General features: G+C 39.0%; 1 protein-coding gene across 1 annotated transcript in view; it reads right to left on the bottom strand.

Moving 5' to 3' along the window:
* atad2b (ATPase family, AAA domain containing 2B) overlaps window positions 1-14,531 on the bottom strand; it is a 97,450-nt gene that overhangs the window by 61,472 nt on the left and 21,447 nt on the right. The window contains exons 20-22 of the mRNA XM_015394660.1: window positions 5,028-5,163; window positions 3,546-3,739; window positions 3,297-3,456 (exon numbers count right to left, since the gene is read on the bottom strand). Of these exons, the coding sequence (XP_015250146.1) occupies window positions 3,297-3,456; window positions 3,546-3,739; window positions 5,028-5,163 (490 nt within the window). The remainder of the gene's footprint in view (window positions 1-3,296; window positions 3,457-3,545; window positions 3,740-5,027; window positions 5,164-14,531) is intronic.

The following is a 14,531-nucleotide window of genomic DNA, read 5'->3' on the forward strand; positions in this document are numbered from 1 at the left end:
AATTTTACAGCACTGCGTTTAGTGGTAAGAGGTGCTCTTTTCTTTTTGTAAAGAAAAAAGGAATATTTCAACATTAGTTCAAATATAGGTTAATTAAAAATAGATACAAATAAATAAATATTCATCAAAATTATAAGAATTTTGTTTTCTGATTGGCCCTAACGACGTTTTGATACCAGGTTACAGTTTCCATCCCTACAAAGCTGACTGACATCTGATTTCATCACATTATAGCCAAAGATTTAAAGAGCCCTTTACTGGCTTAAGCCAGGCAAAATACTGCCACCGCCATGTTTTACTGTATGGACTAGGGTTGTCACGATACTAGACTTTTCAACTCGATAACGATACTAAGGAAAATATCGATACTCGATATTTCGACATTTTCGATACCACATGGATAAAAACAAAGACTCCAAAAGTCTACTGAAATATTTTCATTATTAAATAAAATACAATAAATAAATACAATAAACAATAGGAACAATATTTTGAGGTTGTTTGCTGTGCACAATATTAAGCAAGTTTGATAAAAAACATATAAAATTAAAATTAAGTTTTCCTTCCTTGGCTATGCTTTGCACACATAACAATGACACTAGCCAACCGTTTTTTTACAAAAAAAAGTCTGAAACTGAAAAGTGCACAGAATTATTTAATCACACACTGTTCTGAAAGTGCATTGACCTCTATTCTGCACTTTAGATGAATGACTGCTTAGGTGCCACTGGTGGTAGCACTGTATCGATACTTTTAAAAAACAAGTATTGTATCTGGATACAACGTTTCAGTATCAATACTTTTTTGAGTATCGATACTTTTGACAACCCTAGTATGGACAGCGACATTTCTTTTTTTTTTTTTTAAGGTATTTTTGTTCTGTTTCTGGCCCACCACACCGTGCATTTTTGTATGGCGGTTCCTAGACGTCTTCTCATCCAAATAAAAAAAGAAATCAACTTTCAAGTGAGTGCTGTTGCCTGCTACATAACTGATTGTAAAATCCACTCCTACATAAAAAGAAAGTTTTGTGGGGTGCAGATTCTCCCACCTGAGCTGCTGGNAATTTTACAGCACTGCGTTTAGTGGTAAGAGGTGCTCTTTTCTTTTTGTAAAGAAAAAAGGAATATTTCAACATTAGTTCAAATATAGGTTAATTTAAAATAGATACAAATAAATTTATATTCGTCAAAATTATAAGAATGTTTTTTCTGCTACTAATAAGATACCATTACCAGGACCAGAAGGCTGAAGCTTATCAGGCCATGAGAACCATCTGATTGGCCCTAGAACGTTCTGATACCGGGTTACAGTTTTCATTAGGGGTGTAAATAATAATCGTTTTGTATCAATGCATCGATCCAAAAGCCGACGATCCGGTGCATCGACATGTCCCCAAGATAATCGATTCATATTTGTTTTTTTCCTCCGGTCTATTTTTATCCATTTGCTCCTGGCCATAATTCTCCCTCCCGTGCTGCGGTGGAGCTAAACCTATTTTGCCCTCCTACCTCGCTTCCTGGTTATACTCTTACAGCAGTGTGTTGCAGTAAGCTTGACACAGACATTTTTAAATTATGCTCAGTATTGAAGCGTGGTCTGAGCTACACACTGTGGGTTTGTCCGACGACGGAGGGACATGAGGGCCAAAAAGAGTGGAGATCCAGGTGGAAAAAGGGTCCCAGCGTTCTCGCGCACCGCACTCTTCTAGCGGGTCAAACTTCACGAGTTGTTTTCCGCAATTTCAGTCATAAAAACAAAACAAGCCGGCCTCCTGTCTGCGGCACTGTTTGCAGTCAGCTACAATTTGGTAGAGGTGCAGCGGAGCGTCTCTCAAGGGGGCAGGGACGTCCACACTCTGGAGCCGAGGTATTGAATTGAACTCATTGCAATGATTCTGTGCAGTATTTTTTGATGCATCTTTTCTACTTCTGTTATTTGGTGTTGTTTCTTAAAAAAATGCATAACAATATTACAGCTTTCATTGATTTATTTAAAACTTGAAACTTTGTTTAGTGTAAAAAAAATAATCATAATTTTAAAAAAATTTAACCGATTAATCGAATCGAATCGTGGTGTATTCTTGAGTATCGAAAATAATCGAATCGTTGGGTCAGGAAATCGATACTGAATCGAATCTCCATGATGGATGTGATTTACACCCCTAGTTTCCATCCCTACAAAGCTGACTGACATCTGATTTCATCACATTATAACCATAGCTTCCAAGAGCCCTTTACTGGCTGAAACCAGGCAACATACTGCCACCACCATGTTTTACTGTATGGACAGCGACATTTTTTTTTTTTTTTTTTTAAAGGTATTTTTGTTTGCTTTTTGGCCCATCACATTGTGCATTTTGTATGGAGGTCCTTAAATGTCTTCTCATCCAAATAAAAAAAGAAATCAACTTTCAAGAGAGTGCTGTTGCCTGCTACATAACTGATTGTAAAGTCCTACATAAAAGGAAAGTTTTGTGGAGTGCAGATTCTCCCACCTGAGCTGCTGGTCTCTTCAGCTCCTCTAGATTCAACAAATACTTGCTGACACCATCTCTGATAATCCCCTTCTTCAGTTAGTCAATGAAATTTGATATTAATGTCAGGGGAAATCTGTAGTAACCAATTCTCCTTCTCTTTACTCTTGTTCACTACACTGTGCTCCTCTTGAGATCGAAATATTGCTTCCTAATGTTACACTGCAGCTGTGGTCCTCAGTCTCCATGATGCCATTTGTTCACTAATGTCCTCTACAAATCCTCAGAGGCCACCATAGAACACATTGATATATCCACTGAGGTCGGCTCTATTTACTGCATAGTCAAGCTCTAAAGGCAGTTGGCTGCACTAGATTATAAATATACTTAAGATGTTATTTGTTCATAATGCATCTAATTGTAAAAAATGTTTAGGGACGTGAAAGACAAATTAATCCGACAATACGAAAAAAAAGGTTTATGATTAAATGCATGGATCTATTGACTTAATCTGAATTGTGTTATTCGCAGTACCTCTTTTACAATACTTTGCCAGTTTTGGTAGTGGTGCAGTAGAGAGGCTGGAGGAGCGGCTGGTGATGCAGCGGCACAGAGGGCCCATCATTTAATGAGGCTTTTAGTTGTCAATGTAATCCGAAGTGGGACCGATTCCTGACCTGTGGACCCTTGTTTCCCTCCCCTCTCCCTCTGCCCATGTCCTGCCTTCAGCACTAAATAAAAGCCACTAATAGTGGCAGAGTTTACAACGACAAACAGTTTCCTAGAAAAGGGAGAGCGTGCACTCAGATTGTCTCCTTACCTCCAGGGTCTTTGTCGGGGTTGTATTCTAAAGCGTTGCTGCAAATGAGATCAATGTCCACCAGGAAATCCTTGGCTGTCAAATATTGATGAGTGTCAATCTTTGTCATGATTGTGGACAGGTCCATCGGCTGCCTAATCACCTCTAGGTAGTCTGACACCTAAAAAGTAAATACAAAGGTCATTTTAACCAAAGACATGAAAGCAGCATTGCAAGTCTGACCTTCTAAGAGAATCCATCCTACGTTACCTCCTCAATGTCAACCGGCTTGCTAAAAATGCTAAATCGTTTGTCTGTGGCCAGGCGCTTGGTCACGTCCCTGAGAAAGAGCCTGAGCTCCCTTAATGTATTATCTTCCTGTTCGGCTAGGCGGCGCTTTTCCTCCTCTGACAGGACCCGAGGGGCTGGCGTCTCTGCCACTTCCAGCACCTCTTCACATCTCTCTGGAAAAAAAGGAAAGTGATGTTAAAGAAGCTTCATGTCAAAAACACCAAATCTTCAAATGTCGTTAACAGTCTCTTTTCTTCTATCTTTTTCACTCTGATGGAGAATTGTATAATACTGAAGCAGCTCAATGAGAAAACAAAATATTTCTCCTTCAACTTTCATGAGGATGTATGCTGGTGAAGACTCTCAGTCATCTCAGTCAAAAAAATGTAACTAAGTAATTGTTTTTTAAATTTCCATGTGTGTAAAATATATTATTATTTACTTGTGGTTATGATATAAGGAAACAAGCCAGAAGAGAATGTAGAAAGATGGACAGATGGATGGACAGATAGACAGATAGCTTACAATTAATAGTAAACTTTCTGATGTAAACCTGATTCTAAACCAATTTTTCTACATAACAGCAAAAACCGATAAATCTAACCCGAAGGGGGGGTTGGGATTTTCAGAGGAACAAGAAAAAAATGGTGCAGATGCATTCTACAAAAACCGCTTTTGAAATTCACTGAAGAATATTCCCTGGCCAGTGGCACAGTGATAGAGAATTTTAAGCAGATATCCCTTTCTCCTCTCCCAAGATACAAATGCTTGCCCAAGGCATCTGCTGGCATCGTTAAGACGAGTCTACTGCCCCTGAGGGCATTTCACTCAGTAGCAGCAATCCTGATTCTAATTATGGCTAATCGCAACTGGGTCCTCTCATAGCAATTCCACTCCATGCTTTGTTCTGCTTGCCTCTCCAGTAGAGGTCAGACAGCTGTCTAAGTAAGGCAGGAGCCCCTGCAGAGCGCAGAGCAGGTAAACCCGGTACCCCTGCTTCGCCTCAGTGTGGAACTGGCAGACGAGCACCGGGCACCATTTCCATTTGAAAGCCTGGTTGGACATTTCTCTGTGAGAGAACTGGAACAGGGATGTGAGGAGCAGTGGGATAATGGCAGAAGGTCAGAGAGGGAGGTGTGGATTTTATTGAAAAGTGGAAAAACATGGTTTTGATGTAGGCAAGAGACAGGCGTGTAGCCACTAGCTGGCAAATATCATGACAAATTAGTTCAGTGCATCTCAAAAATGTAGCAAAAACCAGGAAAAATTCCTAAGAAAAATAATCAAACCACATTTACTATCCTTCTACGGATAATCTATAATAAAGACTGCAATAAAAAAAGGTTAATACAGAGGTGGGAGCTAGGAGAAAACCAACAGTGCCCTCTAGAACCAACAGCAAGGATCAGTCAGGGCTGCCTCGCCCAGCATGAGAACATGTTAATAAATAGATCAAGTAACCTGCATTCCTGGGCCGAGGTGGTGGTTTGGCTGCTTGAACCAGCAGCAAATCTGAGAAGAAATTCCTCCTCTCCTTTTCTCCTGGAGGGCACAGCAATACCACCTCCCCATAGGTCCTCTGAAATATACTTCTCACCTGTAATAAAAACAGACAAATACAACATTAGGAAAAAAAAAAAGACTTCTATCATATTTGGCTTATGGTCTTGCACCAAATTATAAATGAGTGGTTTAATTTGCCACTGTATACTTAAATACACGAGCCTATGCTTCAATGGCTTGCAGGAATTAAGTTTCCTAATTATAAAGCAAATAAAACTGCAGTGATGTCAAGTACATCTACTAGAGGACTCCGGTAGAGAGTGAAAGACTAGATTAAATTTCCTTAAAAACTTAAGCCTGATGACAAACCCAGTAAGTGTCGTTAACCACCTGAGGTCACCAGAGATCTGCACTACTACTCTTTAATGTCCATTGCAGAGCTACTACTGTGTGTGCTAAAGGAGTGAACTCCAGATGATCATCTTATTCCTCTTGTCCATTCCAGCTTCCTTCCCTTATAATGAAGAATCAGTGCTGTAAGTAAGATACAACAAGGTTGCATCACATTGAAAGTAAAAAAAAAAAATGTCCTCAACAAATGCAGCATGTCATGGAGGAATGATCAAAAGCTTTGGAATATTTTCTTTTTCTATAGTCTGAGGTGCATGGAGGAGATGATGAGCTTGTTTATTTGCCTGGTGACAAACCAAAGTGCACCACGACTGAGTGGAGCTTATTAACGTTACTCGAGCCGCAGATATGTGCAGATAGATTCCTTGTATTACAGTTGGGGTTTCTTTTTTTGTTTTTGGTTGGGTCTGCAAGCAGAAAACCCAAGGGTCATCTAACGTAAACTTCATTAAATCTTCTTGTACAACACTTAGGAGAGAAGTGCTAATTATATTTGCCATTTCCGTTACAGCACCAGTGTGGAGATGGCGGCATGCATAAGCAATCGTATGGAACAAATTATGTAAATATATTACAATGAGAAATAAAAACCGATCACTTTAGAGACTCCATCTTTGAGTGTAAAAGGTGTTTAAAATATAAATTTACTCAGCATTTTGGTCACCGTGGCGAGACCATAGAGTCAGGGACAATTTGCCAAAGAAGAGAGATATTGGATCCTTTAAAAGGCTAAACAGTCGCAGTTCTATGTTCTTGTGCATCAGTTTTATTTCCTCCTCGTTCGTTAGTTTTACTATCTAGCTTCTTTTCATCGGGACAAAACAGTTATACATTTTTCATGTAAAATAGGATAAAAATCTGAGTTTTTAATAGGGAGTGTTTTAAAACTTCACTGCCATTAAAACCTTTGGCTCTTAACACTTCTAATGGAAAAAAAAAACTTTTGTGCAATATCTCTGACGTTTGGCAGCAGGTGAGATCTTAATATTATATAAAATCAATGCAGTGCTATTTACACCACCAAATAGAATCTGTTAATTGTGATAAAGACATAAATTTGAAGCAAAGAGTTGTGTTTGTGTTTAAATTTTTCTAGGGAAGAAACCATTGACAGATTCATTAACTGAAATGTTAATAAAGATTAATCTATTATTGAAGAAACAGTCAGCTAGTTTAATGATCGCTTAATCGCAACTGGAGTAAAGAGACAATAAAACATGCCTTTTAGCCTTTAGCTGAGCAGCATATACAAAAACTGTATAAAAAAAAAAAAAAGAAACTACAATGAAGATAAAAAAAACATCAATATACTCCATCAGAACTCCTAAAGTGGAATAGTTAGTTTTATTTAAATTCTGTAAGAAAAACAAAAAACTTTTGCGATCCCATTATTATTCGAAAAAATAAACAGATTAATCAATAAGTAAAATCATCGGTTTCAGTTTCAGTCCTACTATTTAAAAAATAAAACCTGTTTTGCAGTAAATGCATTCTCACATGCACACATCACCAGCACTGCTTTTTAAAGACTTGCTGTAGGACGGTTACATCCTCCTTTATTATGGCGCTATAACAGCTATCGAAATCGATTAGTTTGAAAAAGCTTTAAAAAAAGAACTGATTGATTACAAACCTCTGATTAGTCCGTCTCTCATCAGTACAACACCAACCAAACAAGGTGAATCACATTCCTTTACATCTACTTTCTAAACACCGCTGTAGATTACATATCTAATAATAAAACAAGTTGACCTGACAAACGAGTACTGTATTCTATATGCCCAAAACCTTTGCAGTGTAAAATGATTTCTTTACTTAAAGTGAGACAGCACCCTTTTCTAAGCGTTTTCTTATCCTAAGGGGAAATGAAGGCTTTTATTTCAACCATAAAGAAAGAATATCAGAATCAGAGTCCAATCATATAAAATAAGCACAAGACATTCAAAAACTGTTCTCGACACTGCAGGTAAGCATTTTACTCATGATAAAAGGCTGCAGGGGGAAGACAGAGGAAAGCTAACTGAAATGTGTGAATAATGGATAAAAATATGAGAGGAAGAAAGAAAGAGTGCATGGGAGACAGAATATAAACTAAAAGCCATCGTTTATCACAAGTTTGAAGGAAAACAGGCTATCCTAAACAGTTGGAGACATATCTGGTTTATTAAAAATAAATAAATAAAACCGTGCAGTGTAGTTTTGAAATATTGCAGACATTAAGTTGATGCATTTCCCTATTGATCAACGTAGTGTTGCCTGCAAATAATATATTATTCATCTGACTGCATACTCGGGTCCATCACTGCAACAGCTACAGCTGCCCATTAAAGAAAATAAAATTATAAAACAAAATAAAAGAAAAACATGTAAAGATACTGAAAAAACTGCTTGTTAATTTTTAGATGACATTTGTTAAAAAAAGCATATAACTAAACAAATTTAATAGCTTTCTGAATCATGCTCATTGCAAACCTAGACCTAATAGAAATGTTACCAGAACATGTAATTAACTTACTTCTGAAATGTGTTTTTCCTGCATAACCAACAAACAACACCAAAAATATATCACTCTAATTCAGTCCAGGCATGTATCTGGTGATGTTAACTAAATGGGTCTTTCTAACAGCTATTATTTATTACAATCCAAAGAGAAAACATGTTTACAGTAATAATGTGAATATTGTGCAGCCACAATGGTTCAGTATCATAGCTGATCATCATACCCTTAGAGAACAAAAACAAACATCCAGCTGTTTAATAGCGATTCATCCATCGAGCACTGTGCACCTCTAGCTGGGAGTTTGAGCGTTGCATTTTGACTTCAAAAGTCACCCTCTGAATAAAAAGGCAGTATTACTATCAGAGCGAAGAACAGAAACAAAGGAACCTTGGTTTCTTGATCTCGTTCACACAGGGCGTCGTTTCACAGCTCCCAGTTCAATTCAGTGATAGAGCTGAAGGTAACTCTTCCCCTGGAGGCTGTGCTGCTGACTAAGCACCAACGTCCCCCCCCCAATCTGTTATTCTCATCGATCCTCCCCGGTATCCCTTGCATGCTTGTTCTCTCCTCCTAACTGTCCTGCTGTTTGCTTTTTTTTTTTTTTTTTTGCCCTCTGGAAGTAAGTGTAGAACAGGTAAAACAGCAGCGGTGGATTAAAAACAAAAAAAACGACAGCAAGAAAAATCTAGGATGCTTCCAGTGTGTGCAGCACACAGCAGGTAGGTATTTTCATCATCATAAAAAGCTGCAGGGGTGATAGCAACAGAAACACGCAAGGCAAAAACGTGTTGATGGATGAATTTTTTTTGGGGGGGAGGAAGATGTAGAGAACTAAAAGGAATATATGGAGAAATCATTTATTTAGTCCTGTAGTAGAAAATTGGAAATCTTTTGTTTTTCAATCCATTGGCACAATCAATTTCACCAGAGGCCATCCACTTAAAATGCTACTAAAGTATGCATGTGGATTAGCTTGCTGCTGTCCCTCTGTATTGTTCTCCTAAAGCTGAGATCCCCAAGAAAGCCAGAATGTAGCGGCATGAGGTGATAACTCAACTTGCACATTAAAATGGCATCAAAGGCCTAAAATTCCTAATGAGTCGGTACCTGCCAAATGCTTTTGAGAGAGCTGATCGTGTAGAAAAAAATGCTGCACAGTCTGGCAGAAACAAATGACCAGTTATAAGGTCAACAATGAGTCCTTTTCAGTGATGCACTCACAAAACTCAAGATGGTCATAACTCTGTGCTGATAGGCTGGTGAGCGAGGTGCAGATTCAGCTGTAATGGTTTATTTCAGGCACTAGAACAAGACGCCTGCTGTCATAAGCTGTTGATACCGCCCCAAAACGATGGGTAAACATGTTGAGCTGACTGAGAAAAAGTGCTAACGGGCAGGAGATCAGCACCAAACTGCTTCATATACCAATGATACACAAAGCTGGGAACATTTATTTATACCGCTGGTACATGAAAAAAATTTAAATAAAAATGATTTTAGATGCTTTTTAAACAGCTCTGTTTGTGCACTAAAAGAGGAGCAAAGACACTGTTGGGGATTGAATACTATCCACCACTACTTCCAGCCTAGTCATAGTCACAGTTCCACAACACCCTTCTTGCATAGGGGGGGTGTAGAGATGACAGATGGTCTGGGCAACTAGCTAGCTGGAGGATTTACAACAAAAACAAAACACACCAGCAGTGAAACATGGACAGCAATTCCTGTTTCCAACCCACACTAGAAAGTTCATAGTGAGGCGTGTGAAGATGCTTTTCTTCAGGACACGCCTTTAACTTTTCAGAAGTATTTTGCAGAAAATCAGTGAACTATACCTCAGAAACAACCCAAACGTGTTTTAACTGCATACATGTAGTGTTCTAAAAAAGAAAAAAGTCGTTAAAAGTAGACTTGCATCAGTCAATCAGCTGTGCTCGTGAATCCGCAGATTGTCCTGCGATTGGCCACGACTGGCAACTGTCAGGTCATTATGAAGACCACTGCTTTTAAGGAGCGGCCATTGTATTGTTAATTACTTTTTTCTGAGGGGACACACATCTTTCTCCTGAGCTTGGTCCATGTTTGCTATGATCAGAGTGCCCAAAACAGGGACGAATCACCCATACAGAGGGAAGAGGAGACAGCATTCTGAGCTCAAACAGCAGCAGCGAGGAATCAGTGAGAGCAGTATAGCCGGCGCCTAGAGGCTACTGCTGACCGAGGCTAGCTAGGCCAACTACAGAGGATCCAAGAAGTCCACATAGGAAACAGAGCACTAAGGGTGGGAGAGAGGCTACTACTGACCGGGAGTCGGACAGCAGTTCTTTTGAGAAACCAGCCAGAGAGAATGAGCAGCAGGAGGCCGTATCAAGCCAAGGATAACCTCTAAGGGCCAACTGCTGGAGGTGGAAACAGGACAGCAGGAGATCAGAGGAGCCTGCAACCAAACAGTAAGGCGGACCAGGGAGAGAAGACTACTGCTAGTGATTCCTATGCTGGAGGTAGGATCATGAAACAGCCCGTCTAGGGCTAAAGTAAATGGCTTTTTAAAAATCTACCCACAGACAACGCTTTATGGTGTCATCCTTTTTCAACATTATTTTCCCCATCTTTCATTTTGATTTAAAAAAAATGTCTCCACTGCCTCCTTCACTAAAACAGAGGTAAATTCATGATACTTTCTACTGTCCTGTAAATTTGATACCCAATTATACAATGACATGAGACTGCAGTTTAAGATTGTCTGGATTTGATGCTCTGATCAAAGATCAGTGGATATTGATTTTTGTGATCGGCGCTTGGCTCCCAAAGTCCTCACAGTTATATGTCCAGTTGAAAATGTCAGATTTTCAGAGCTTTGTGAATGTAGATGGATTGACAGGTAAGATTTCCACATCTAAGTATCGCATGATTGCTGATTGCCCAAAATCAAGTTAGTTTCAAAGATCAGTGCTCCTATAATCATAATTAAACTTGTTTTCTCACTGATCAATATGGCCTTTTTACACCCAATGTAGTTCTACTAAATATTGACAGGACAGAACAAAAGCACCATTTTCCCGTCCAAAAAAGTAAAAGAAATGGACCTGTCTCCCAGATTTATGTCCAAAAAGAAACAGAGTTTTGGATTACTGATATAAGAATTTAGATAAAAATAAACTAAAAAGAAAAGACCAATACAGTTACATTTCAGTTAAATTTACATTGACTAAATAAATCCACACACTAACTGAGCGTTGTTTGTTTTCTGAATATGTCAGTGAGGCATTGCTACTGCAATAAAAGTTATTTAGTTTAAGTGTTTTCACAAAAGTTTATGACTGCAATAAATGTGGCAAGGGACTGTTTACAGACTGGAGGAGTCTCGGCTACACCTCATTTCATTTTGTTTAAAAACTTAGATTACTTGTTTTCTTTCAACTAATCTCATCTAAAAAAAAAAAAAAACAACTCAGCAGCATTTTCTTCTGTGTTTTTTTTTTTTTTTTTTTTTTGAAATACTTGCATTAGTCACCATTACCCCCCCTATCTATAAAATCTCTGCTGAAGTCGCAGGGACAGTTGAACACCTAAATTTGATCTCAGCCTAATTTTTACCCTCCTGGTTTCATACTTGTGACACTGCCCAGCATTTTTTCTTCTTCGTTCCAAACTGCAAGCATGTTACATATAGGAGCTGATGGTGTGTGGACAGAAAGTTACTTCTTTGAAAACAGAACACAGTCTGCTTGTTAGGGGTTGGATTTCATGCCCCCTGGGCCTAACACTTCCTTCATGACTATAATCAATCAAACTTCTCCATATAAGTGTGCTGAGAGATGCTGCAACCATCTGCAATTTGAAGGAGCAGTTTGGACCCAGAAAAAAGAAAGATTTTTGCATTTACTTTATTCAGTTTACATACTGGCTGAATTATTATTTACTGAATTATTTTCCAAGACATTTCTGTAGGAATTTGCTTAACTTTGACTCCACAGAACTTTGAAATTTTGAAACGAGTCAAAAGATATGGTTTGAACCAAAAAGAAACGGTTTCCATGGCGGCATATTCTGGCAGAAAGAATTGAGACCAGGAATACAGAAGGGATTATATGTCCTATCTTAAAAATAGAGTAGAATTCATAAAGAGTAGGAGGAGGTTGCTAGACTGACTAAGATGCATTTCCCCCTAGCCTTCTTCTGCAAACAAATCAAACAAAACCCGAAGCTATTTGTATGTGTGAGAATTTCAGATCATTTTCCAACAGCATATCACACAACTGTAGAAGTTGAAAAAAGGAATTCCACTTAGTTCTGATTGTAGTAACTCAGCAATATGCAAGTAATTCCAAATAAAAGGGCCAATAATCTTCATTCATTAGAAAAGTATAACATGAAGGAAAAATAGTAAGCTCAACTTTGCAGTCCAAAGATGCCCAGAGATGCTCCAAGAAGCATATGCAAATCACCCTATGGTGATATACTTGAAAGTGAGTCCAAAACTACTATAGATTTTTTAAAAAGCTTCAATTTTTGGGCAGACAGGACGTCTTCCTTTGACCCAGAATCCGTCTCTCATATAGGCAAAAGAAACTGATGCTTAGCTTGTTCCTGGACTGAACCTATTGAATAATTTGGATTATTATCTCAGTCCAGACTTCTTCTGTCTGATCCTCTCTCTGCTTGAAGCCTGTTGTCTTCTCAACCCCTGACCACACATCTCGGGTATTGTTCTGCAAAACCTTGCTTTGGGCTTGCCCCTTTATACCAACATGTCTTCTATCATCTTGTCCTTAAGTTGCTTCTGCATCCCACTTAATAATTCCACATCTACCGCCCTGAAGGTGCTTTGTTTTTTGTATCCAGGATTTATCATTGGGGAAGGATCTCACTGTCATTGTGGGAATTGTTTTAGCCAAACAGACATTTATATAGTCTGTTACAGACTCAGTCATTGCAGTAATGTTTTCTCTATGTGGACGACAAAGTGCATTGTAGTCAATAGCCTCAAAGCAACCTTGCAGGGCTTCTTCAACGTCCTGTGACCATCTACTTACAGTTCTCTTTGAAACAGGTTGCCTCTAATAATGAGGATTCAGGGGGAAGTCTAGCAACCCGAGTGGCTAAAGGCCAATTTATGCTTCTGACGCATAGCCTCTGCAACTGTCAATTCTGTCTCTGTGTGCCACCACGCCCAGAGGTTCTGCAACCATCGTCGCTCACCTCAAAAAAATCCTGACTACGTATCTGATGGTCGCAAACCCGCGCACACCTTAAGCGGAAGTGCGCGGACAAAAAACTGTTGTGATTGGTCCCTGGTATGCCTTTCCGGCTGTCTTTGGGGTCGTCCTTCTCGATTCAGTGGCGGGGCGCACCATTTTTAAAACCGAGGACCAACTACAATGGACAACTATGACGGAAGATTAATTGAGGAGGTTCGGAAGTACATCCACTTGTACGATGCCACAGACAAATTATATAAAGATTCCAAGGTTTCTGTCAAAACAAAGTTCTCATGTCCGCCAAAGTTCTCGCGAGTTCTCGAGTCTCCCTAGAAATTCCAGACCGAGCATGCAGAAGCATACCAGCAAAACTGATTCACAGCCAGACGGAAGTGACATTTGATGTGTGTGGTTGCACAAGTCTAATCTGACCTTAAATGTTACAGTGTTGCTTTAAAGAGAAATCTGCATCACCTTAACCGGCAGATTAAGGTTTTGACTCTGGTGTGTTGAAACAGAACGCTCTAAAAGAAGCAAGACACTATGCCTTTAGGACTGGAATTAAAGATGCCTGCTCTACATGTTACAAATATTTTAACTACAAATAGCACAAGAAAACACTTATTATACTACATCTCTACCCCCATGCACCTTAGAGCTGTTCCAACTCAGAAATATTTGCCCTCTATGCGTGTCTGATCATGTTTTCCTCTTTATTGCCAACAGGGCTGAAAATACAAAACAAAGTCTCTCTAACTACAGATATGTCATTTTCACAGTCCCATGATGGAGCCATTTCCACTTTATTGGGCTGTAATAGAGAGTAAAACCCACTGGAGGGAAATGGACAGCTGCTAAGGGAGGGAGGGAAGCCTTAGAACTGGACCCCAGCCTGCAGAGTCTATTTGGTTGTGGAGGGATGTTGTTTGCTCCCTGCTGTGGTTTGGAGCTAAGGAAGCAGCTGTCACTGTGTTTTCAATGCCGGAGAGTGAAACAAGGCAATCAAATAGCCATTTTAGTTAAAAAGATTATCGACTGAGGCATATCTATGTTTAAAAAAAAACATTTCCAGAGTGAAACTGCTGTGTTTATCAACTAAACACAGATAATTGCTAAAATCCAACATGCAGAAGATTACGCACCTTTTGAATCAATTATATCAATTATCAAACATCCCCCTTTCATGCTTGAAAAGACATTATGTGGAAGTACTTACAACATTCACCAAAAAAGGGAAAAAAAAAATCCTGATGTTTAAGGTTGGGGGGGGGGGTCCAAAATCTCTGCTGAAAGCCTGAATTAAGCATTAAATAATTTGTATTGCATTTCTTTATATTGAACTGATAAAAA

The sequence above is a fragment of the Cyprinodon variegatus genome, unplaced genomic scaffold, assembly GCF_000732505.1.
Source record: "Cyprinodon variegatus isolate N-32 unplaced genomic scaffold, C_variegatus-1.0 Scaffold25, whole genome shotgun sequence".
Classification (NCBI taxonomy): domain Eukaryota; kingdom Metazoa; phylum Chordata; class Actinopteri; order Cyprinodontiformes; family Cyprinodontidae; genus Cyprinodon; species Cyprinodon variegatus.